The 25,310-nt window shown below is 40.1% G+C and overlaps 5 protein-coding genes and 2 long non-coding RNA genes across 15 annotated transcripts in view; 4 read left to right on the forward strand and 3 right to left on the reverse strand.

Moving 5' to 3' along the window:
- LOC121719384 (NACHT, LRR and PYD domains-containing protein 3-like) overlaps positions 1-25,310 on the forward strand; it is a 289,755-nt gene that overhangs the window by 164,054 nt on the left and 100,391 nt on the right. The gene's annotated exons all lie outside the window — the stretch shown is intronic.
- LOC121719397 (NACHT, LRR and PYD domains-containing protein 12-like) overlaps positions 1-25,310 on the reverse strand; it is a 220,791-nt gene that overhangs the window by 69,732 nt on the left and 125,749 nt on the right. The gene's annotated exons all lie outside the window — the stretch shown is intronic.
- On the forward strand, positions 749-4,997 carry si:ch73-106k19.2 (glycine N-acyltransferase-like protein 3). 4 transcript variants are annotated; one of them, XM_042105296.1, is made up of 6 exons: positions 749-846; positions 1,415-1,539; positions 1,849-1,956; positions 2,560-2,683; positions 3,433-3,559; positions 4,040-4,997. In XM_042105296.1, the coding sequence occupies exons 2-6, from the start codon at positions 1,465-1,467 to the stop codon at positions 4,461-4,463; spliced, it is 858 nt and encodes a 285-aa protein (XP_041961230.1). In that variant the 5' UTR covers positions 749-846; positions 1,415-1,464; the 3' UTR covers positions 4,464-4,997. The 4 variants fall into 4 exon arrangements, with proteins under 4 accessions (XP_041961230.1, XP_041961231.1, XP_041961232.1 ...); XM_042105297.1 differs by lacking the exon at positions 749-846 and adding an exon at positions 1,211-1,267; XM_042105298.1 differs by lacking the exon at positions 749-846 and adding an exon at positions 1,214-1,267 and having other exon boundaries at positions 1,446-1,539.
- LOC121719686 lies at positions 2,173-6,251 on the reverse strand. Of its 4 annotated transcripts, none has more exons than XR_006034292.1 (5): positions 6,128-6,251; positions 5,906-5,987; positions 3,794-4,955; positions 2,813-3,619; positions 2,173-2,673 (listed from the first exon to the last, which is right to left on the reverse strand). It is a non-coding gene; the product is annotated as an uncharacterized LOC121719686 (long non-coding RNA). The 4 variants fall into 4 exon arrangements; XR_006034294.1 differs by having other exon boundaries at positions 2,173-2,676; XR_006034295.1 differs by having other exon boundaries at positions 2,813-3,762.
- On the forward strand, positions 6,252-21,042 carry LOC121719412 (NLR family CARD domain-containing protein 3-like). Its single transcript, XM_042105019.1, has 12 exons — positions 6,252-6,381; positions 12,536-12,669; positions 13,115-13,213; positions 14,168-14,260; positions 14,631-14,720; positions 14,872-14,970; positions 15,153-15,260; positions 15,754-15,800; positions 16,848-18,654; positions 19,297-19,467; positions 19,662-19,835; positions 20,314-21,042. The coding sequence occupies exons 2-12, from the start codon at positions 12,551-12,553 to the stop codon at positions 20,477-20,479; spliced, it is 2,973 nt and encodes a 990-aa protein (XP_041960953.1). The 5' UTR covers positions 6,252-6,381; positions 12,536-12,550; the 3' UTR covers positions 20,480-21,042.
- LOC121719631 (E3 ubiquitin-protein ligase TRIM39-like) lies at positions 21,494-23,397 on the forward strand. Of its 2 annotated transcripts, none has more exons than XM_042105428.1 (3): positions 21,494-21,577; positions 22,121-22,198; positions 22,707-23,397. In XM_042105428.1, the coding sequence occupies exons 2-3, from the start codon at positions 22,176-22,178 to the stop codon at positions 23,140-23,142; spliced, it is 459 nt and encodes a 152-aa protein (XP_041961362.1). In that variant the 5' UTR covers positions 21,494-21,577; positions 22,121-22,175; the 3' UTR covers positions 23,143-23,397. The 2 variants fall into 2 exon arrangements, with proteins under 2 accessions (XP_041961362.1, XP_041961361.1); XM_042105427.1 differs by having other exon boundaries at positions 21,527-21,577; positions 22,103-22,198.
- On the reverse strand, positions 23,546-24,942 carry LOC121719699. Its single transcript, XR_006034312.1, has 3 exons — positions 24,852-24,942; positions 24,168-24,214; positions 23,546-23,962 (listed from the first exon to the last, which is right to left on the reverse strand). It is a non-coding gene; the product is annotated as an uncharacterized LOC121719699 (long non-coding RNA).

The following is a 25,310-nucleotide window of genomic DNA, read 5'->3' on the forward strand; positions in this document are numbered from 1 at the left end:
GAACTGCTCTTTTATGCATTTCGCACCCTTTGTAGGCCGCACTATGTTCACCTCCGCAATTACAGCACTTGATTTTCGTTCCTTCCGCACATTTACCATATTCATGTTCGCCTCCACATTTAGCACATCTGGGTTTTGATTTGCACGCAGAAGAAATATGTCCATATCGCTGACATTTAAAGCATCTAGTTGGTGGGGGGATGTAAGTCCTCGTCATATAACTTACATACCCAATCATGATTCGTTCAGGCATCTTAACCTCATCCAACACTAACAAGACAGACAAACTTGGTCCTTTACTTCCATTCCTAAGTACTTGCAAACGCTTGACTTTGCTGACTCGAACTCGTTTAACATTGCTTTTAATGTCTTCTTCTGACAAGTCTGTCGATACTCCAGATATCACCGCCATTATTTTACCCCTTTCTTCCCAGTCTTGGGCTTTAACACTTTTCCCCAGTAACGTTTTAAATTTCATCAATCCCATTCTCTGATCACTGTCTTGACAAACCACTAACAGGTTACCATCTCTTAGCGTTCTGACGGAGCGAACTTCTCCTATTTGGCCTATATTATGCTTATAAATTGCTTCACTGAACGTCTGCCTTTGGTTGTGTTGGTTGTTTTTGTGTGTGTGGTGGGAGGAGTGTAGAGCAGGACCTTGGCTGTTTTATTTTTTTTTCTTATGTCCCAGTGGACAACACTAGAACAGGAAATCATTTCCTCTGCTTGTTGGCCATTTACAAAGAGGGAGAAAAACTATCGGGTGCATTATATACGTATTGTCAAAAAAGTGGCTGCTTTTCTACAGTGTGATTCGAACTAGTCCACGACAAGTGCTAAGAGGTATACACACAAACTTCCTGAATCTTGTGTTCCGGTCGACTAGCCTGGCGGGCCATCCTATATCATTGAAAGGTATAGTCTGGCATCGAACCATTCACCTCGCTTAATCCAAGGGGCGGGCAGAGAATTGTCTTTCAAACTGCTTAGGCATGCAATAGGCCAGCGCTACGACCATATCCGTATCTGGTTGGCAAAATGGCAAATACATCCTTCTTCGAAAGGAATGACTTAAGTGCATTGTGTTGCACAACTTTCAAAGAAAAGCACAGGTCCAACTTCTCCAAAGTTGACGCCAACGCCGATTCAAACAACCGCTCTTCGTTTGCCATAGCCACCTTCCTTGTTGTTCACCGTCGCAGGACTGTCGTTATCCGTTGATACTAGACGTACAGGCTGAGCAAATTAATTTGCCGCCGCTAGGGTGAGTCTAGATTTCCCTGACTGTTTTATGTGTGTGTGTGTGTGTGTTTGAGTGTGTGCGTGTTGTACTGTGTGTGTGTGTGTGTGTGCGGGCACATGTGTGTGTTTGTCTACATGTCTGTGCCTGTGTGTACATGTTTTTCTTCAGCACTGTTATTTTTGCCTGGTGACGCACACAGCACAACCCCACCCTGCAGTATGAGAGAGTTGAACCCCAGCGAGATAATGGAGGCGGAGCAGGCTCTGAAACTACATTTTCCAGAATCCCTGAAGGTTTGTAGCTCTGTTCACTACACTAAAGTAACTCAGACAGGTTTCAAAATGTGTTAGACAACGTACTATATTTTATTTGAAATGCTCTTTAATCAGTCATGCATTAAGGTAATCTGTTGAAACACCGAAGTAGTTTACGACTTCTACATGATAAATTGTCTCTTTGACAGATTATATAAAGTTCGAGGGAACTCTGCCGAGCCACTGTCGTTAATAGTTCCACATAGTAGCTGGTATGTTTAGGCATTTCAGGGAAGTATTCACTTGTTAAGTGTTCAAGTGTCAAGCAGCTAATTTATTGGTCTACAGGTGTACGGCTGTGTATTCAACATCAACAGAGGCAAACCACAGAACCTGGAAGTGGTTGTTGACGCCTGGCCTGACTTCAGTGCCATAGTGTGCAAGCCAAAGATAAAGGTCTGTGCTACCTCAGAGTTCAGCCCGCAGCATACACACAACCTCCACTCAGTCTTTAAAACTAGCCCACACTTGGACACAACATGATAACTTACTGCACCGTATTCTCTATGCGACAGCCATTGTTCAATATAATAATAATTATTATAATTCCCCTTGCCATCAACTTTCAATGTACCTTCAGCATTCAGTTACAAACTCAGACCCACTTAGGTATGCTGACATAAATATATCTACATTTTTATTCCACAAACAATAGCCATTCAATACAATCTCACGTTCATAATTCCCAGAAATAATTGAAGTCACAGAAGCTACAGTCTAATCAAATCAATTGTCACATCGATTTAAGACATCTGTCCAAACACTCTTACAGCCTGTCCTCCACACAGGGCACATCGATTTAAATAATCTTACGGCCTGTCTTCCACACAGGGCACATCAATTTAAAACATCTGTCCAAACACTCTTACGGCCTGTCTTCCACACATTGCACATCAATTTAAATCATCTGTCCAAACACTCTTACGGCTTGTCTTCCACACATTGCACATCGATTTAAATCATCTGTCCAAACACTCTTACGGCCTGTCCTCCACACAGGGCACACGCGACCGTGAGGGGGACTTCAACATCCACAGCATGTTCTCCAGAGACCAGGACAGCCTGAGGAGGCTACTGGACACTCCAGGGCTGCTGGACTGGGGCATGTACACCCTGCTGGCAGGTACATTAGAATACGAATGATGAAGGGAAATAAACAAATCAATTTAAATAGATTAATAAATAAATCATTAACCCAGATTAACAAAATACATTTACATAGATTGATAAATAAATCATTAACCCAGATTACCTTTTAGCATTAGCATTTTGTGTAGTTCACAGGTTGATTGATTGACTCTTGGTCCTTAGGTATGTCACATGACTTAAATATAGGGCTGAGTGATATACTGTAGCAAAAAAATATATATACTGAGGAGAAATGGTGATATGAAACATGATACAATTCACAATTTCTCTTCAGTACAGATTGTATAAATATTATAAAATCTGAACTGAGGAGAAATGGTGATATGAAACATGATACAACTGTAAAATGTTGTTATAATATGAAAACACATCATATTGGACAATCACGCAAAGCCATACAAAAACATTAATATGCAATATTGTCAATATTGAGATATGAAAACTTCTTATGATATACAAGAATGATTGGGATATACCATATGAAATATGATATAGCACAGACCTATTTGAATATATGTATGATGATTTTGAAACAATGTTTAATGATGATCAAAAGCTAAACCTGCTTCAGTGGACATGCTTGGGTGGTTGTATAGGCTACAGCATAGGAACATGCAAATTGTTTGCATTACATATCTCTAAGTGTATAGGTCTTCTATATGCATGTACTATGTATGCACACACATGCATTGTATCAGTGTGTTCATATTCACTCCATGACAGGCGTTGACCTGAATTATCTGGACGCTGTAAAAGCCCTCATGGATCAGCACCAGGTTCCCTCACGGACACAGGGGGTGATGCGCGTGCTGAGCCTCGGGAGTCCCACTCAGCTCAGAGCTCATGAGAGGTTAGCTCACAATCACACCTCCCGTTCACCCACCAACTCAATGGTTACCTCAGTGTTTACCTTTATTGTTGAGAGAATTGTTAAAAAGGCTTTAAACTGTCGACCATGTTGTAAGTCGATTTGGTTAAAAATGTGTCAGACAAATGTAATGTAATGTCATGTAACATACTGGCAAACCCAACTTTCAGGAGAATCAATGTTACCTTACCCAACTTTCAGGAGAATCAATGTTACCTTTTGTTTAATTTATTGATATTATCATCATCATCATCGTCGTCATCGTCATCTTCGTCATCGTCATCATCATCATCATCAATAGGCCTAGGAGCCATAGCTTGGGGCCAATGACAGTATAGTAGTGGGCTATAATTAGATATAAGGTAATGACATCACATAAGCATACCTCACAAGTGTCTCTCAGATAAATTTACTCTCCTAAATAATGCACTCTCCTAAATTTAGTCTGTTCTCTCCTGTTAGTCCTCCTGGTTGTCTGATCCAGCCACTCCGGCCGCAACACGCAGAGCTCGTCAACAGCAATTGGAAGTACGGCGGCGATGCCGACAGCTACAACTCTGTGCTGAGGTACATCGCGCACCTTCCCAGCCTGTGTGTCATACCGGAGGACGGTTCGGCAGCAGGAAGCCCCGTGTCCTGGGTGTTGCTGTATCCACACTCCGCGCTGGGACTGCTCTACACCTTACCGGAGTACCGGCGGAGAGGATACGCGAGGACGCTGGTGTCACGCTTCTCAGAGATGCTGTTTGAGAAGGGGTATCCCGTGTACTGTTTCGTGGAGGAGGGAAATAGTGCCTCCTGCAGGCTTTTTCACTCAATGGGCTTTAGAGATAAGGAGAGTTACCGCGCTGCTTGGTTTGAATTCAATGAGAGGCCAATAAATTAATGTAGTCTATTCTTACACTATCTAAGCTATGGTCACTCTTAAAATCCTTGGTGTATTCATTTTTTTCATTTGTAGTAAGCATTAAAACAATAACTAAATCATCATTTTAGAATCTCAAAAACATAGACGAGCACACTATATCTTGTGTAGTCTATGTTGCAGTGGTCTGTTGTTAATTTCTACTTCTTTCTAACTGTCTTTTTTAAGAGCTCACATTACTGCACTGCAGCTTGTTTATAAATCACTAAATGGAACTGCACCAAAAAACCTGTCAGATATCTACAACAGGTATTTTATTTCACTTCAGATGGGCAAGGATTATGGGCTATGGACTAATCAGTCATTGTGTTTTTCAGGGAACTTGGCATCTGGCAAGTGTCCAGCCAAGGCCTCAGGACCTGTCATTTGTTGATCTCACATGCCCCCTTGAGGTCCTCAGAGTTATTGCAGGGGGTCCACCAAATCATCTGATCCCAAACGTTGTTTTTCTCACTAAAAATTAAAAAATTAAATACAATAAAATGTCATGAAATACACATGAACATAACTTGTAATAAGAAAATATGAATAGCTTGGGCTTTCTGCCCGCCGGGGAGCAAGCAGGGATGCCAATAATTGTGAGCAATGTGTTTTAGTTAAAACTATTCATTTCTTTATGAGATTTTCCTTTTTCTCAAAAAAAAAATCACCTTCAAGGTTTGGATTTTTTCATTGTGAGATTACAATAAATCACCAACAGATTGTTTTTATACCGGCTTTTAGTCAACTTTAGCAGAGGAGCCAATAACTCTGGAGGGTACTGTATCTGTACATGTTGTTCATATTGTTCATAGCCTACATCATACTGTATATCTATTCTGTTCTTATAAGGTTACTGTATTTTATATTTACACATATTTATATTTAATTTATATTACAGACCATACCACTTTATTAACTGTACACTACTGTCTACACTGCACTATTATGTCTTACTGTTTACTGCACCACCTGTCTATAGCCTACTGTATCTATCACATTCAACTTTTTTTTAAAAAAGTGATGCAAATTCAACATACAGAAAACTCATAAGGACATACCAAAACTAATTAGGCCTACATAATACACTAGAATGGGCAAAGAAAAGACAGATACGGAAGTCGTTTGTGAAGCAATATAATATCTATGGAAGAAAAGAGAAGCATAATACAATTCACATTAACACAAGGTTGGACACACTTAAGCTTAACATTTTGGAGTGAAGAAAAAATACTAAGATTAATTTAGAAAACATAGAAAGGAGGGTTTCATATTCCTCAATTTACTACAGTGAATATGATGTTTACCCATAAGAATCACAATGTTAATTAATTCATACAAGGAAGTGTTGACATTTTCCGTATAAAAAGTAGGCTATATCAGAAGACATAAAATGTGGAAGGTCATTGAACTTAAAGAGATACCCAATTATTGACATTAGTCCATTTTGCACTTCTGGTTAGACGCAAACGGTATTTCCTTGTCTCTGTAGGCCTACGTAGTACTCTTCAATGACAAAAAGTTGAATATTAGCATATCTGATCAAATGTAATTACCGCCTCGTGGCACAGAAATCAACATGCAAGGGCAAACAAAACAGAAACTTTAAAAACAACTTTTAAATGCGAAAGTCTGTGTAGGCTTACCACTGTTTAAAAAAGCACTGGTTGTGAGACGTCTGAGTGAAAAAGAGCTGCAGGCTAGCCTACTTCAGATAGAGGTAGGCTAACTTTAAAGGAAGGCATCCCACCAGAAGAACCCCGCCTTTTTTCACTTGTGACGGCAGGCTAGTGTTTACAAACAATCTCTGGGCCATTGCTTTCTTTCTCCTTCCCGTGTAGCCTTAGGAAGGACTGTAAAGGAAACGTTTTGGAAATCAACCATTTCGACGTATTTTAAGGTGAGTTGCACTATGTGTTATATAAAGACAAATGTTAGTCGAGCCTGACAAAATTGAAACAAGGAAGGAATCATGACGGAGAAGTAGGCTAGGCTAGGCCAAGGCTATGTCGCAGTTTCAAATGAAGCCACGGTAGGTCTCTAAACAACAGGTGCCTTTCGTAATTACAATGCAATATCTTTCGTAGGCCTACTACAATGCAGATGAGGCTAATCTGAGTTATTATCTTGTAATAACTACTGCAGTCATATTTGACGTTATTCCGATCTAGCAGCAATTTATTAGTATGGGCATTGGCACTTTTGCTTTCATATTATTATTAGCCTATTATTATCATCATTAGGCTATTGTTATTATTGCTGTTATTATTATTATTATTGTGGTAGGCATATGGGCCCATGATGTGTTTGTGTTTCCTAATATAAGAGCGGGAATTAATTTATGTGGTTATGCAATGTTGGCCTAATGCCAGGGCAGCTTGACAGTTTAACCGCAAACCCATGTTTGGTTTTGAATTGGACTCTACTAACAACAACAACAAAAAAACTGATCACTGTACCAATGAGTTGGAGGCAGACATGTGGACTCGAGTCACATGACTTGGACTCGAGTCAGACTCGAGTCATGATTTTAATGACTTCAGACTTGACTTTATAAAATTCGGCATGACTTGCGACTCGACTTGGACTTGAATACTATTCACTCAAGACTTGACTCGGACTTTGCCTCTTTGACTTGTGATGACTTGACATGTCTCGAATCAAAAACTAAATTTCCTGATCGTGTACCAGTCAACCCAGAGACGCTTTCCCGCGACTAAAAAAAAATAAAAAAAATAAATAGCGGAGACAAGCGGCCAGAGCACAGTTCAGTAGATTACTGCCACTACCCCCACACGCGTTACGCACTGTGTGTAGGGCACCAAGAGACAGAGGAAGGACCAACATTTAGCCAATCACTAGTAGCTTTACTGCAAACTGATTTGCACTCTTGTTAGAGAACGTTTGTCAAAAAGCACCAACAGCATGTTACATAAAGATGATACTTTTCGAGTCCTCTCCATTAAGATCCAACTTAAACTTATGCTAAGCTACTGCATTTAATTGAGAACACATCTAAGCACGCACGAGAGGGAGAGAAAACGAGTAGGTTCCAGCTGGCTTGTCATTGTTGATGATGATTGATATCTTCTTTTAAATATAAGAAACATATAAAAAGAAATCGTGGAGGCAAAAAAATACGAGATTAGAGGAGATTGTGAATTTATCCGTTTCTCACTAGCCTACTATACTGTTATAAACTATGAGATCCAGGTCACTATGACATAGCTGCACTCACTGTGATTTGGAAAGTGGACAAGAATATTATGAAGAGTTGTCTTTGCCTTGTGTAATGGAACTGGTGAGTCTTGAAGTATTCAATAATTTATTTACATGAAGCACATGATATGCCGATTGAAACGCATTCCACTCAGCTACTGTAGCTAGGTGGCTACTGGCTACCAGGCTCATAATTCACTTTTAATTGCAAACAGAAAATGTCAAGCAAGCATCATGTCATACATGCTTCTCTTTCCAAAGGAATGAAAGCTGTTTGTGCCAACTTAATATCATGCTTAACATTGTTAAAATTGTGCTATACATGTGGCACAAACAAGTTTGTGGACTAGCCATAGGCTATATTTGAACGGAGCTGGTAAAAAAAGATCATTATGAGAACGTGTGGACAGTGGCACACAATGGGCTTAAAGTGACCGTGCACCATTTACAAATTAGATAAACAGCATCAAATGTCTAGTATTTCTTAAGAAATGAATACTTTAAAACAAAATTACTGTCATTATTATCTTTTAAATAATATAAAACTGTTGACCTTGGCTTCCCTTATGAGTCACCACTGGCAGACAGCCTAATAAATTGTTTGCAGGCAAATCTGTGGCCTAGCGCAGTGAAATACCATCAGTCAAATTATTACTCGTCCTTACAGTGGGCTCCGCAATTTGGAAAAACATTATATATATTTGCAGCTGTGCTGAGTGTCATGTAGCTATCCATTTTGTAGAGATTACTCAGGTATGCACATGTGTATATTACACAGGTATGCACATGCATATGTCGTAAAAGATTACAAGACAGAAACATTGAACATATTTTAATCTGTATTTATAGAAAAAATACTGTGGATTAGATGGAAGTGCTAAAATTATGATCGATAGTCTAATAATGGCATTATTAAGTGAAGAGTACCTGATGACTTGTTCAGGACTTGAAAAAGATTGGGACTTGGACTTGGACTCGACTTGGCTTTGATGTGACTTGGACTTGGACTCGACTTGCCCTTCTCTGTATTTACTTGGGACTTGACTTGGACTTGACTGCTAAGACTTGGGACTTACTTGTGACTTGCCAAACAGTGACTTGGTCCCACCTCTGGTTGGAGGGGTGATTACACCTTGTTATCCATGGGCGCCACCTGTAGGTTAGGAGACAAAGACTTTATTATAGTAAAACGTGATCTAATGTGTTTTAAGTTTTGTGCATCTTGATTTTGTCTCTTTCCATATCTCAATATTGAACAAATCCTCCAGATCTCTTTTGTGCTACAAGTTAGTTATCATATTTCTTGTGATAAAAATATATATGGATCATTCTATAATTCAGGGTACATTTCCTGTCTCCATGATACAGATTTAGTTATTAATTTAAAAAAGTCTTTATGAAATCAATTTTGAATAATTATGCTAATAAAAACACACTTTCACCAATAGCATCACTTTATAATTTAGACCCAATTTATCCACAAAATATTAAATAAATTAGGCCTACTTCTACTCCCCATATTATTGACTGTCTCCGACTACAGTGTCATGCATTCAACTTGACTAAGCATGATATATTTTTTGGAGATTAATTTACTAACTGTTATAGCATCAGTTATATGCAATGTCTTTTTTCTGTATTATGCAAAATTTAAGTAAAACAATATGTAATTTTGGTCCGTCTCAAAGTTCTTGTCAACTCTGTTAACTCTGTTATAAAACTGCTTAAAATCTACACAGGCTTAGAATATGAAGCATGATGCCTACACAGAGAGATGTCAATTCCTCTGACAGTAAACTTTGGAAAGGCAGTGAGATATGTTAAGCTTCTTCTCTCATTAATTTTACAAAATGTTGAGGATACACCAACAGTAGATTAATTATCCGTCAACTCTGTTATTGCGTTATTGGAGTGAAACTCTCACTCAATTTAAAAAAAAAACAATAAAATGATTAAAAGCCATTCAATTCTGTTTTTATACATGCAGTAACTAGTTTGATGTTAGGATGTGGAGCTAAGCCACAAAATGATGGTAATGTCAACTCTGTTATCGTCAACTCTGTTAATTCTGTGTTAATTTTGCTTATTACACGGCTCTTCAGAGTGCTGCAGAAAGTTCCATTCCAGTCTGTTTGCTTGCAATGGAATTTCATTGAAAGGGAAAGTAAGCTAGCAAGACGTTGCCACGCAACACCTGAAACTGTCAAGTTCTATCTGTGTGGCGAACTATTTATTTTGTCAGCGGAAGACACAAAACGGTAGCAAAATCATTTTTAAAGACCCATTGTGTTAGGTTTCATTTCTTGTTTTGGCAAGTACACATGACAATATGTATTGATTATTGGTGACCACATGTGGTGGTTTTACCTACATCACCTAATGAATCTTAAAATGGGAATTCCATATTGTCCATGCAAATTTACAATGATGATTTGCTGATCTCATCTTCTGATTCCGGTATTTCCCAATAATATGGTGTTGTGAGGAATTTTCATAGCAACTCCTGTTTTAGTTGTGATATGTCTTTTAAAGCAAGAACACTTCAATGTGAATAAAGCACAGTAGACAATATACACTGAGACAGTGGCTGAAGCAACACAAAGCAAGTCCGCTATATGGTTACTCGGATCAGAAGAGACTGAAATAACTGGAACAAAGTTACCCTCCAAGAAGCAGGTTTCATGTGTGTTGTAATATCAATATCAATTTAATTTCACTTAAAGAACATTAATTACTTAAAGAACATTACTCATGTGTCATGACGCTTTACAGAGTGTTAAACATTTAAGGAGAGCCCATGAGTAACAGGGGCGAGGAAAAACTCCCTAGAATTGAAGATACTGTACATATAGGAAGAAACCTCGAGCAGATCCACGACTCAAGGGCCAGACCCAAGGGTATCACATAAAACATTGAAAAAAAAACTTCATGAAAGTGCAACAGCGGTGATAAAAGAAGTCTTGGTATTCTAGGACAAGGCTAGGATTCCTGTTCGTCCCCAACATCATGCCATAAAACAACTGGAAACACTTCAGGACAAATGGCAGAAGCCAAGAAAAATGCCAAGAGAACTTCCAAGACTCAGCAGTCCGAGGCCTTTGTAGACCAGTTAGGAGACCTGTTTGATATTGCATTTCAGGATGCACTGATTCATCTCAAGAATCCATAAGATAGAGACTTTCCTCTGGCCCAGAGTGAAAATGGACGTCTCAGGTGTACAACTGTACAATATGATGATACTATACTATAGTAGAGTTCAACATTCTGTCATTACGTCATACAAGCATGACAAGTGATTTTGGTTTGTTTGTTTGTTTGTTTCTTTCTTTCTTTCTATGATTTTGATGTTGTATGTTGTTTACCACACTACCACAGTGCCTGTGTTATTAAACATTATTGTGCATTTTATTTTATTTTTTTGTGTTCTTAAATGGTACAATTTCTGCAAAAATTAGCGATTCCGGAAATATTCAAGGGCCTTGAGCGACCTCTAGATATTGTGGGAACAATTAAAATGTTTGCACAGTGTGTTTTTATTGATATCCTAACACATTTAGAGGGTGAGAGTTAAACATTTCCAATTTTTTTTTTTACCCCATATAAGGACCACCCTGTATGTTAGGAGACAAAGACTTTATCACAGTAAAACAAACTGATCTAAAGTGTTTTAAGTTTTGTGCATCTCTTTTTATATCTGAATATTTAACAAAACCTCTAAATCTCTAAATCTGCGAGAAGTTAGTTGTCATATTAGCCTACTTGTGATTCTCCTCTTTGCAAACGTGTCATCATTTAAACATGTTGCAAATATAGCCTATTGCATCAATCCGTAGTGTATTCTATTACTAGGCTATTTGCTTTGTCTTCATTTATTTATTCATTCATTCATCTCTCCCATCCTTTGCAGCACCCAATGATGTATCATTGTAGAGGAGGTTTTTAGCTTCATTTCCGCGTCACAATCATCACGGTGGTCATTAGCCAATCAAGCTTGTGCATGAGTAATGATGTCAACCATAGCAACGGAGCTCTTATCTTAAGAGTTGTTACTTTTCCATAAGAGTAGGTCTGAAAGGCCTTGTGAAGAGGTTTTAAGAGAAAACTCCTAGCTAAAAACTTTTAGTGCAATTTAGGAGTACTTCTAGCAGTAAGATAAAATGCTTTGTGAATACAGCCCCTGTTCTATAACTTACTAAATCAATTTTTTTCGTTTTTTTTTCTTTTCTTTTTTAATTTATTTAATTTAATTCATTTATTACTTTTTTAATTCCATTGGTCAATTGATGCTTTTACTTAATGCTTGTTATTCTAGGAGTACTGAGTGCTGAGACATCATAGACCAGAGAGCATAAGGGCAAATACAACACGTTTTCACAATAGCTTCTACCCAGCAGCCACCAGACTGCTGGCTAAGGACATTGTACAGTATCTGGTTTAAAATACCCTGTCCCACCTCAGACGCGGACTTGACACACTGGGACACATGCGGTTACGCACACACGCACACACTCACTCACACACCTACTTCATCTTGCTGTGTAATCCCTAGGGGGATAAGCTGGCACTAGTGCACTTTGTATTTATTAATTGTATTAATTGTATTGCTTTTTAGTAGTGTATTTTTAATTGAGTGAATGAAAATGAGTGTCTTTTTATACATGACTGAGTGATCTGCACAAGCATTCCAATGCGCCTGTACATTGTGCCTGAGCAAATGGCAAAAAATAAATACTTGACTTGACTTGACTCCTAACTCACACTAAATGTTTAACATGTTAACATGAAAACCACCAGCTGGCTAATGCATTAAAAGCATATTTTTTGCATATTTTCAGAATGTTTCATCCATCATGAGCCAGCTCAGACAGAGCAAAAAGGAAGGCCCTCATCCGCACGTGCCAAATCCCGAATCCTCCCAGTCTGTGCCTTCAAAGAGCGATGCTTCTGCTGAACCACAGTGCATTCCCAGGTGAAAATGATGTTGCTGCTATGTCGCTTATTGATAATGTCATCAAATTGATTATACAGCTGGTATAGAATAGCTACCGGTACCGTCATTGATATTTGGACTAACCACCAAAAAACACCAGAGAGTGAACTCACCAAAATTGTATTCTAATGTTTGGGGGACAGGTGTATGTAGGGCTGTGTACAAAGACCTTATTTTACTCACAGAATGGAGAGCTAGCAGATTGTGAGGAGATATTTTCCTGAATGTGGTAAAAGTGAATAAATCAATGTCAGAAATCGCTGACTACTTTTAAACCAGATTATATGGAAATTATTCTGGACAAGTTACAGCATTTGTTACAGGAAGTCTACACTGCACATTCTTGTGAATATTAACATCAAAACATCAGAATGTCATTCAGAGTTCTAGAGAACTAGTAGACCTTTTTCTCTGGTATTTCCAGCCCAAAGAAAAACAGACCGGTGTCTCCTGCAACCAGCAATGTTTCTATGAAGAGTGAGGGCTCCATCTTTGAGCCTCCCAACTTCAGCGCTGATTTAAAGTGAGTGAAAAGTGCATAAGTGTGTGTGTGTGTGTGTTTGTGTCAGAGGCGATTGTTCTAAGACTACAGGGGAAGCTCAGCCTCCTAAAATATCACGGTAAAAATTGCATAAAATAATACTGTATTATATTAGCCTACTACTCCAAATAGATATTGCTAAAAAAGTGTTCAACTTCATGGCTAGTTTGTTCAGTAGGCTAATAAGGTTTTGCCGGCCATCTATCGTGATTTTGCACACCTAATACATTGCTATGACGACAGAATCCATCAAAAACCTCATAGACACTCGGGCTTCACTGGACTTTCAATGGGGCAGTGGGATGGCACGGATGCTGAACTTTTGTATGATGATTGGAGGAACCGTCATAGTGGCTGGACTCTTTGATTGACAGCATATGTCACGATCGGAGAGGAAGTGTTTCAAGTGCGTTAACGTTAAGCATTGGCAGGTGAAGTCGAGACAGGGCAAGTTGCAGCTCAAATTCTCATGTGAGCAATACAGTCGGTTTCTATTTCTCTTTGTACATATCCTACTGTAAATAAAACCGTAATGTGGAGTTATGAGTTTGTGACTTGCTTTTGTTTCAGTAAGTGTATTAGCTTAAGTTGTAGCCAGATACTCACTATATACTCGCTATATAACTGTGTAGCCTGGCTACATTATGCTATTGTTTACAAACAAATTTTAAAAGCCATTTGATAGTCTTGAGTACCAGGGGAGATTGAAAATAAAACAGCAAGGCAGATGAACGTACGGAATAGTCACAGAGAAATAACTGTGTGTGTGTGTGTGTGTGTGTGTGTGTGTGTGTGTGTGTGTGTGTGTGTGTGTGCGCATGCGTGAATGAGTGACTGTTATTCAACTTTATGTGAATTTGAACAGTCTTTGCATCTGTCGGCCCCATAGAGTTAATCTGCAGTGTGTGCCTATGTATTTTGTTCTTGTATTTACAGATCGGTGTCTACTGTAACCAGCCATGTGCTTATGAAGAGTGAGGGCTCCATCTTTGAGCCTCCCAACTTCAGCAATGACCCACCTTGTGTAAAGTGAGTGAAAAAAGGAATGCAGACACTCATAAAAAAAGTCTGTTTGTATGTGTATCTGTTTGTATTGTAGGATAGAACTAAAAAAAAACTCCCGCAGAGGTCAAAATCTACTGGCTGAAACATTTGTTATAACATACAGTAGGTCTTCTGCAATGGATCTAAGATGTTTTTTGCTGTTGTATAAGCTGATTGAGAAAAGGATTGAGATGTTTTACACAGCTGTAATAAACTGTTTTTGCTTGTATGAAAAACTGGCAAAACCTGCAGCTTGAGGTTGAAAGACAGGCGTGCTAGCAGTGATTCTAAAGTGTTTGGGTGTTCACTTTGTAAGATCAATAGTTGCCTGTTTATTTGTCTTTTGTATTTGCAGCCCAGAGGAAGACAGTCCTGTAACCAGCCATGTTTCTATGAAGAGGGAGGGTTCCATCTTTGAGCCTCCAAACTTCAGTGGTGATCTAAAGTAAGTGAGAAGTGCATAAGAGTGTGTGTGTGTGTGTGTGAAGTGAATTAATGACTGTTATTAATCTTCATGTGAATTTGAGCAGTCTTTACATCTGTCGGCCCCATGGAATTAAACTATTTGCCTGTGTATTTTTCTCTTGTATTTGCAGCCCAGAGAGAGACAGATCAGTGTCTCCTGTAACCAGCCCTGTGTTTGTAAAGAGTGAAGGGTCCATCTTTGAGCCTCCCAACTTCAGCGGTGATCGAAAGTGAGTGAAACGTGCATAAGTGCGTGTGTGTGAATGAGTGAATAAAATAATTGGCAACACTTTGAACGCATCAAATTCATTTTAATCTACAAATTATTCATACTTTCACCCCTCATACTCCAAACATTGTCTTGTTGTTTTAATTATTATTACAACAAACTATTTGTGTTTGACATTTCCAGGCCACAGAAGAAACACAGAGCAAAGTCTCCTGTCTCCAGCCATGAGTTCAGTCCAAAGCGATTTCGGTTGGAAGCTCCTGAGTTGCCCAGGGACTCAAGTGACTCTAGGTGAGGCTTAGTTTACAGTAGAATAGACTTTAGTCTGCACTTTATAGTTGAATAGACATCAATCCACCTTTTCATCTTGGTCTTCATATGTCTTTCTTCTCAAATATCTTCTCCCTATTAAGTACAATGGCAACTTTTAAATTATGTTGTTAATAGCTCACATTGGTGTAAAGTGTGATTAATTGATGAGTACTGATTTCAGTTGCTACACTACAAAAATCTACCATGTCTTATTCATCTTATATTAAGATAAAACATGTAGTTATTGTTTTTGTATTAAGAGACTTACCTAGCCCTTTTTTCGTGAGATAATTTTTACTTGCTTACAAGAGTTTGACTTATTTTCAGACATCTGTTTGTTGTGCTTGTTTTAGGTGCTGTTTAAAAGGTTTTAAATATGTAATATTTTCCCTTCAGTGATGGTTGTGCCCACTGCAGTTATCACAGGTTGACCTCATTCTCATAGCTTTCTGTTTCCTTTCCTCTTCTGTAGACACCAGCTAACTGATCAGACTTCACTGACTGTGAGCAAAGCAATGGGTAAGATCAGCGTAAAGTATGTTTATGAAAACAGTTGGCTGAACTTAATTTAATAAAAGGACAAACAGTCTTGAGCTTCTGTTATTAACAAATGGTCCTCTAAGGGAGAACACGAGACATTAATCAATGGAAGATCCACTTTTGGTGACATCACCGACCTGAACCAGTCTTCAATCACTGATCTCTTTATGGGGGAATTTTTGCATGCCTTATGATAAGACCGTGTCTGTTGAAATATTTGTCCTCTTACAACATTCTAAAGTGATCGATTGGCCAGAATCAGGAGTCATTGAGGAAAAGGTTAACATCTTGTGTTCTCATTCATAACCATTAATTCTCTTTCAGTCGAGATTATTTGACATTATCCAATGGGAACACCTATACCACATCCAAGTAATTCACCAACGCATAGTCAAACAAGGCGAGCAATCATAGACCATACTGTACATAGACATGCGTAGTATTGATAATATCCCCTAGCCGAGTACCCCCCCTGCATTCCTGCTGTGGCATCATCATGCTGAGTTTGAGGAGGTGGAGCGTGCATTCTCCACGCTGTGCATCGTTGTGTGCATATGCGCTCACATGCGTTAAAGCATCTGTGAGATGTAACTGCGGAGCTGCAGCATCTCAGTGTGGCGATGTCCTGTCCTCTGTTTTAGGGGAGACTGGAGCATCAAGAAGGAGAAGACACTGTCGGGGAGGTTGGAGAGGTTCAGCTATAGGTGTACAGCCCTGAGCCTGGCTGAGTAGGCCATGCAATGAGGTCAGCTCAGTGAGGTCCTTGACGTTGAGAACCTTCTCAGAGAGTCTTAGATGGGGTGACGATACTAGCTGCTTCCGGCTCAGAGTCAGAGGCAAAGAAGTACATCGTCACCGAGATTGAAGAGGTCAGGACATCCGATGGGGGATTGGATTGGGCTGGTTCTGGTCAAAGTTGTCACAATTGGTTAACATTGAGTGAACACGACTGAAAGAGAATCTCAAATAATACATTTATTGTTAAATGTTATGCCATGAAACCAGCTATTTGTCTCCACCCATCAGATGATGACATCCTGAAGGAAGTTTCAGTAAACAACAAGGACAATCTCAAGAGGCAGTTAGAAAACATACGGGAATGTGTGTTGACTCCAGCCACCCAGACACCTCACAAGAGTATTTACATAGACCTCTATGTCACAGAGGGAGAGAGTGAAGGTTTGAATCAGGAACATGAGGTTTTGCAGGTAGAGTCAGCATCCAGAGCTCCAGGCTTTGAAGAGTCATCAATCGACTGCAAAGACATCTTCAATCCTTTACACGGACAGAAGGGACCCATCCGAACTGTGCTTACGAAAGGTGTGGCTTGCATAGGAAAGACAGTCTTTGTTCAGAAGTTCATTATTGACTGGGCAGATGGGAAAGCCAATGAAGACCTAGACTTTGTGTTTTTGCTTCCTTTCCGATGGCTGAATAGGATCAAAGACTCTCAGTACAGTCTCCACCAACTCCTGCTGAAATTCCACCCTGAGCTAAAAAAGATGAAGGCCTTTTCTAAACTCAAAGACTGTCAGATTTTATTCATTTGTTTTGCTTTGGACGAGAGCAGTTTCCCATTGAATTTCCAGGAAAACCGGATGCTCTCTGATGTATCAGAGGTAGCCACAGTGGACACACTTATAACAAGCCTTATTCAGGGCTCTCTGCTCCCATCTGCCCACCTCTGGATAACATCACGACCAGTTGCAAGTGAACAAATTCCTCCCAAGTACATCAGCAGAGTAACAGAAGTACAGGGTTTCAGTGACACAAAGAAGGAAGAGTATTTCAGACAGAGAATCAGTGATGAGGGTAAAGCCACAAGAATCCTTGCCCACATTAAGTCATCGAGAAGCCTCAGCATCATGTGTCGCCTGCCTGTTTTCTGTTGGATTGCAGCCACTGTTCTTCAGCAGATCCTGGAAGAGGGGACCAGTGAGAGACCCCCAACAACTCTGACTGAGATGTTTGTGCAGTTTTTGCTGATCCAGACTACCAGAAGCAAGCAAAAATATCAAGCTAGGAGCAGCCAAGAAAGCCAAAATGCATTGGAATCACAAAAAGATGTCATAATGAAGTTGTCTCACCTTGCCTTCAGGCATCTTTTGAAGGGAAACTTTATGTTTTCAGAGGAGGAGGTAAAGGAATGTGGCCTTGATGTAAATGATGTCCTGGTGCGCTCTGGACTCTGCACTGATGTCCTCAAAGGAGAATCTTTAAGTTTTGGGAAAATGTACACTTTTGTGCATGTGACCGTCCAGGAGTGTCTTGCTGCCCTGTATGTGTTTGCATGTTATATCAACAAGACTGAGGAGGGGCTGAAACATTTTCTCCAAAGGAAATCCAAGATCTCACTGAAAGATATGTCACTAGATGAGCTACTCAAGGGTGCAGTGAACAGAGCCTTAGAGAGCAAGAGTGGGCACCTTGATCTGTTTGTGCGCTTTCTACACGGCATCTCCCTGGATTCCAATCAAAAGCTCTTAAAAGGCCTTCTTCTGACACGCACAGAGAACAACCCTGAAAGTGTCAAGAAAACTATTCGAAATCTGAAGGAGTTGAAGAGACCAAACATCTCCCCAAATCGATGGATCAACCTCCTCCATTGTCTGGTGGAAATGCATGATTCGTCTGTGCATGAAGATGTCCAATCTTATTTAAAATCAGAGAGAGGTGCTGTACAAAAGCTCAAACTTGCTCACTGCTCGGCTTTGGCCAACGTGCTGCTGATGGCAAAAGATCCTCTGGATGAGTTGGATTTGAAGAAATACAAGGCATCAGATGAGGGTCGGAGAAGACTGATTCCAGCTGTGCAGTGTTGCAAAAAGGCTCTGTAAGTTCATAATCACATCACATACCATGCAGGACTGTTATTTGGGTCCAAATATGTATTGGGCAGTAGATTGCTGTTAATGTAGGGCAGCCGTGGCCTACTGGTTAGCACTTCGGACTTGTAACCGGAGGGTTGCCAGTTTGGAACCCCAACCAGTAGGAACGGCTGAAGTGCCCTTGAGCAAGGCACCTAACCCCTCACTGCTCCCCGAGCGCCGCTGTAGCAGGCAGCTCACTGCATCAGGATTAGTGTGTGCTTCACCTCACTGTGTGTTCACTGTGTGCTGAGTGTGTTTCACTAATTCACGGATTGGGATAAATGCAGAGACCAAATTTCTCTCACGGGATCAAAAGAGTTTATATACTTATGCTTATGTATGTAACATAAAAGTAGAATGATCCAAATTGGATGGGATTTCAGTGCAACATTCCTGGTTAAAGTAGTCTGTAATATTAGTATCTTGGCTAATAACAGACTAATTCTCAATTGAGATGTTGGTCTGGACCCTTCTTTTTTTCTGTTTCCATGGGCAGTCACCCACAGGTAAATTGAAACTAAACTTTTATTGAATCCTGATAGAAGTAAAGCATAGCCTACACATCTTAGTTGTCAACAACATTATCACTCTCATGTGCTTGACAGGCTGTCTGGCTGTAAACTCACAGAGAAGTGTTGTGAGGTGGTGGCCTCAGCTCTTGAGTCTGCCCACTCCCACCTGAGAGAGCTGGACCTGAGTCACAATAACCTGCAGAAGTCTGAGGAGATACTCTTCAGAGGGCTCCAGAGTCAACACTGCAAACTGGAGTCACTGAGGTCTGTGTGTTCTCATGGGTTGCTATGGTAAATTACTTATGCAAGAAGGCAACTAGCAGCCTCTGGCCTGCTGAGCTGTTTCGCCCCTTCACATCGCTGCATGCAGCTATTTCAGGGTGTTGAAGGGAAATATATCTCTGTCTATTTCTGTATATCTATTTTGTTTCTCTTAAAATATGCTCCTGTCTTTTCAGTCTTGCCGAATGTAATCTGACAGTGGCCTCCTATAAATCCTTGGCTTCAATCCTGCAAGCAGCACACTCCCCCCTGAGAGAGCTGGATCTGAGTAAAAATCCCTTGGAAGACTCTGGAGTTGAACACCTCTCCTCTGGGCTAAGAAGTCCAAACTGCCGTCTACAGACACTGAGGTAATGAAATGGACAATTAATATACTGATCTTAATACTTCAGAAGCACAAAGATGTGGGTAATTATGGCATGTGCACTGAAATTGATCCTATGGGATATGATGTGTTACGCTGATGTGATAGTGTAAGATGTTGATGTGATTTGATGATGTGATGGTATGACATGGATGATGCGATACAATACTATTCAATACAATGTTCTATGTCCTGACAGTGATTACATACTGCGGCCTAATCACAACTATGTTCTACCCACAGCACTCTCACTTGGGTCCCACTTCTTCAATAAATTACACTAATGACAGAAATATACATGATATGTCATGACATTACGATACAATATGATACATTATGCTGTCCTGATAATGTAATCTCATGAAGGTCAATGTATGAGGATGTCATGTATATGATATATCATAAAATAAAATGGCATACAGTATATTACTGTATTTTATATCATGCTGTGTATCCCTTTGCAGGTTGGTAGCCTGTGGCATCACAAGGAAAGGCTGTGAGCTTCTGGCTTCTGCCTTGAGTGGAAACCCAGCCTCCAACCTGAGAGAGCTAAACATCAGTGAGAATAAACTAGGAGAGGCAGAAGTCAAGCTGCTCTCACAGATAAAGAAGATCCAAACTCTGTGCTGAGGACAGTCATGTAAGGCAATAAATCATCGTTCTTGTGAGATACTCAAGTAGCTCTTTGCCAGGCCAGTGGTCAACAGTGGTCAACTCCACCCCTTACATCACATAAGAAATAATTCATGAAATCACTTACAGCACTCTGCATATGCATCACATTCAAAATCATTTACAACACTCTGCATATACATCACATTCAAAATCACTTACAGCACTCTGCATATACATCACATTCAAAATCACTTACAGCACTCTGCATATACATCACATTCAAAATCATTTACAACACTCTGTATCTATCTTCTGTCATTCCTTTTTTTTTAAAGTTTTTGAGTTTTTTTTCCATACTTCCATGTGCTGATATGTTGTTATATGTTGTATATATTTATGTTGTTGTTTTTACAATTACGTCTAGTAATAGGCTACATTCCTCTTTTTCATGTCATTCTATCTATGATTATATATATTTTAAGAACATTAAATATTTTCAGTGTACAACTAGGCTGTATCTACATTTGTACATGTTTTCAATATATTCTTGACATTGGTGAAATAAACATTTGAACATTGTATTATTGTGTGTTGTGAATTTGTCTTTTATGATTTTCATATCAGGCTATACCATTAAGTTATTTATATAATGACTTCTCTCGGGAGAATGTCACAATGTTAAATAGCTGATCTCACTTGTATTGTCTTTATGTCCTTTAACAGTAGGCCTATAGACAATTTACAAAAGAGAGCTGTACAATGTTCTGATTCTTTTGATGGACGGAGTGCAGATAGGAGAGATTATGATCATGGGGAAAGGGTCAAAGGTCAAAGTCCTCTCAGTTCGAGCCACAGATATTAGAAAAGCTAGATACCGCATTGGGCTCGATTTCTATTAGGTGGCATACGTAAATGTGTCCGCCATATTGCTGGGGGCAACACCTTACTGTCTATGGACAACACTTGCTGGCAATCAGAGTCACGTGTTTATAATCATGGGGAAGGGTTGGGATCGAAGGTCAAAGTCCTCTCAGTTCCAGATACTGACATGAGCTTCTTCCTGCTCCTGTTAAGCTGAAACTAAATGGTCAGAGCAGAAGGTAAACAAACAAGGTGGGTGCTTGTTTTCTATTCACACAGCCAAGGTTAAAAACCACAGAAAGTCAGAGAAGTTAGGGATTTAACATACTGTAACTCTTCAAAATATGCAATCTTCTATACAATATTCAGGGCAAACAAACAAATAATTGAAAATGCAGAGACACACCTATGTAAACTCGTATGGCTTGAATGCATTAGCATAATAGAGGAAGATTTGACTAACTGACTTAAAACACAAATCTTCTGCAAACAGGATATGCAGAAAAGTGTTACTATAAGACTCAAACTTTATTGCCATGGAAATTGATTCATTGGCCAATCCTATCATGTTACAGCTAGACTATAGCAACAACTTAAAGGAAACAGGGTGTTTCAGAGATTTCAGGTGGCCTGTACAGTCTCACATGAAATAAACATTGAAAAGGAGAAGGAATGCTCTGTGCTCAGATATCCCAACCTTTGGATATTCACTGAAGTTAGCATGTGAACCAGCCATGTTTAATCAACATGTTTAGTCTCCATGCTGATTTTCCCCAGGTTGTTTTGCTGAAATAGGACCGTGTGATAAGCACACAGAGGTGTGTGAAATCTGACTGTAAAGACCGAAGCAATGCTGCCATCTACAGGCCACAGGTAAGCACAACAGGCTCCTCTACAAGAAACAATGGTTTATTCACTACAATCAATCTTCAAACATTTGTAGGCAATTTATGTAATAAATTGATACAGTTTGTTGACTTTTATTAAATTTGATTCAAAGAAACAGTACACACAAAATGAGCAATCTGGCAGTATAATTGCTCACAGTTACTCCAGTGTTTTCCATGCCACTGTACAGTATAAGCACTTTGGTCTACTTGAGCTTACAAAAGATCACACATTTCATCTTCTGTTGTTGAATATGTGCTTCTGCATTACCTACATCTACAGTACATACTATATATTTTATTTAGATTTCTTTATATATTATATATTTTCAGGATAATCAATTTCATTCTGTTTTCTTAGTAGAAGGGACGCCAGCCCACACAGTTCTGATAAGAATTCGAGTTTGTCTACGCCAGGCCAGATTTCTAAAAGATGTGTGGCTAGAACACCATATTACTTGACTTCTGTTTCTGAAGTGTCCTTTGACTTGCAGTGAGCTGAGGTCTGATCTGACCCAGGATCAGTCCAGGTGTGGAGTGTGTGAGCAGGTCCTGAGGGACCCAGTCATCACCACCTGTGGACACAGTGTCTGCAGGCAGTGCATCGGCAGCTACTGGGAGCAGTCTCCAGACCAGCCTCGTCCTCTGTGTGAGAAGAGACCTCAGACCACCAGCAGCAGCAGCATCAGCATCCAACCATCCACCCACACACACTCTCCTACTCAACACTCACTCACACATCCTCCTCAGCACTCACACACAGCCATGGAACCTCTTCCTCTCCACGAGGATAAGACGACCGCATCAAAACGCCCATGGACACAGTCACCACTGCTGTACCCACAAACATCCCCAGCACCGTATTATCAGAGTCCAGGAGTACATACTGTAAGACAAATACACAAAAACCTTGGTGGCTCATTGATGTAAGGGACAAGATGCATGCAGAACTCGCAGTTTGCCCAGGAATACTTTATTTTAGATAGATAGATAATATATGTGTTTATCTAATATGACTAAAATATGATATGAGATTTTTAATATGAACCTAAAAATATGTGTACCACACATAGGCTTGTATGTGAATAATGATTGTGAAACTACCCATTTTAGTTTGTTGTCTGTTGTTCTTGATATTGCCTGTAGGTGGCAGCAGTGTGTTAAACACCTCTCAAACCCGACAGACCCTTGTTGGCTGTTACAAGACCCTTATTGGCTGTTACAAGTGATGTCAAAGACAAACGGAAGCCAAACCCTGGACAGAGGGGCTCTGTGAATGTGTGGTGGAATGTGTGCAGGTGGGTGAGTGTGTCAGAGGAGACGCTGTAGAAGGACAGAGTACCGGCTGGCCAGTCCAGAAACACTCCTACTCTGTTGCAGTCAAACGTAAGTGAAACTTTGGGGGTGGTCTTACGGTCATGGCTGGCAGTGTAGCTGTGGCGATATAAAGAGTTTGATGAATACTGACACAGCAGGCCCCAGGACGTGTCGTTGAGTCCCAGACGACAGTCTCTCTCTTTTATTCCTTGTTTCCTGTACGCCGCTCCTACATACATCATTGCCGAGTCCCATTCTGCCTCCCAGTAGCAGCGTCCAGTCAGGCCTTCACTACACAGCACCTGTTCACAGCTCTTAATCCTGTCAGGGTGGTCGGGGTAGCTCTCGTCAGAAGTAGTTAACTTCTGCTGATTCTCAGAGATGGAAATCACATAGTTGGCTGTGTCGGGGTCCAGCTTGAGCTGATGGGCATCTATGAGAGACACACACACACACACACACAAACACACATAGACACACCAGGAGAGAGGAGTAGTTATCACATGAATAAGGGAATATAAATGTTGTAATCTACTTAATATACTTTAATACTTTTATGAATACAACACACACAAACGCACACACACACAGATGTGTGTACGCAAACACACACTCAATGTTTATTTCTCAGTGCTTACATTTCTTCAGTCCTGACTTCAGCCAACACTCTGCATCATGATCAACACTGTAGGACATGAAGAGGAAACAGGACATTACTGAGTACACAGTCTAGTAAAAGGCTTTACTGAGTACACTAATAAAAGGCTTTACTGAGCACACTAGTAAAAGGCTTTACTGATTAGTACACAAGTAAAAGGCATTACTGAGTACACTAGTAAAAGGCATTACTGAGTATAGTTACCCTCGTTGGCACTGGCACCGAGGGTAACTATATACTTTATACTGCCCCCCACCCCCCCTCCTGTGCCCCCCTTCCTTCCCCTGTACTGTAGACACATTTTATGCACCATGCCACAAAGCACCATAGTGCTACTATACATTGTTTGAAAGCTTAGACTCTCAGGAATTGTGTATGTAAAACTTTCTATTCTATTTTGTGCATATCACTAGGTACAATATAAAAACACAATACAATTCTAAGTAGATGATGTGCAATATCAGGCAAACAAATTAAAATGGGGCTGCAGGTTAAGTATTTAATACAATGCATTATTGAGTACACTGGTAAAAGGCATTAGTGACTAAAGGGGAAATAGCAGATACAGACTGGGAGAAATATATACACATTCACAGAGGGATATACAATATGCACACACACACACACACACACACACACACACACAGGTCTGCAGACCACCTACATGAGTTGTGTCCAGTTTGCAGTCCTTTCTCTCAGAGAGTAGCTTGACTCCAGTGTCTCCTGGGTGATTGTAGCTCAGGTCCAACTCTCTCAGATAGGAGGGGTTTGCACTCAGAGCAGAAGCCAGAAACTCGCAGCCTTTCTCAGTCACGCCACAGAACGACAACCTGCAGGAGAGAAGATGTTATTCTGTCTCTCTCTCTCTCCTGTGTGTGTGTGTGTGTGTGTGTGTGTGTGTGTGTGTGTGTGTGTGTGTGTGTGTGTGTGTACCTCAGGATCTCCAGTAAATAGATAGATTATCTTGTAACCATGACTACATGCTTACCTCTGACTTCCTCATCCTCCTCATCCACTTGATGCTGCCCTCTTTGGTCCCCCAGAAGGCTAAGAGTCAGTAAGAGTAGTTGCTGTTTAGCGTCACTTGAATATTCACTGAATATTCTTGTTCAGCAAATGATCT

This window comes from Alosa sapidissima, chromosome 9 (genome assembly GCF_018492685.1).
Source record: "Alosa sapidissima isolate fAloSap1 chromosome 9, fAloSap1.pri, whole genome shotgun sequence".
NCBI classification, from domain to species: domain Eukaryota; kingdom Metazoa; phylum Chordata; class Actinopteri; order Clupeiformes; family Clupeidae; genus Alosa; species Alosa sapidissima.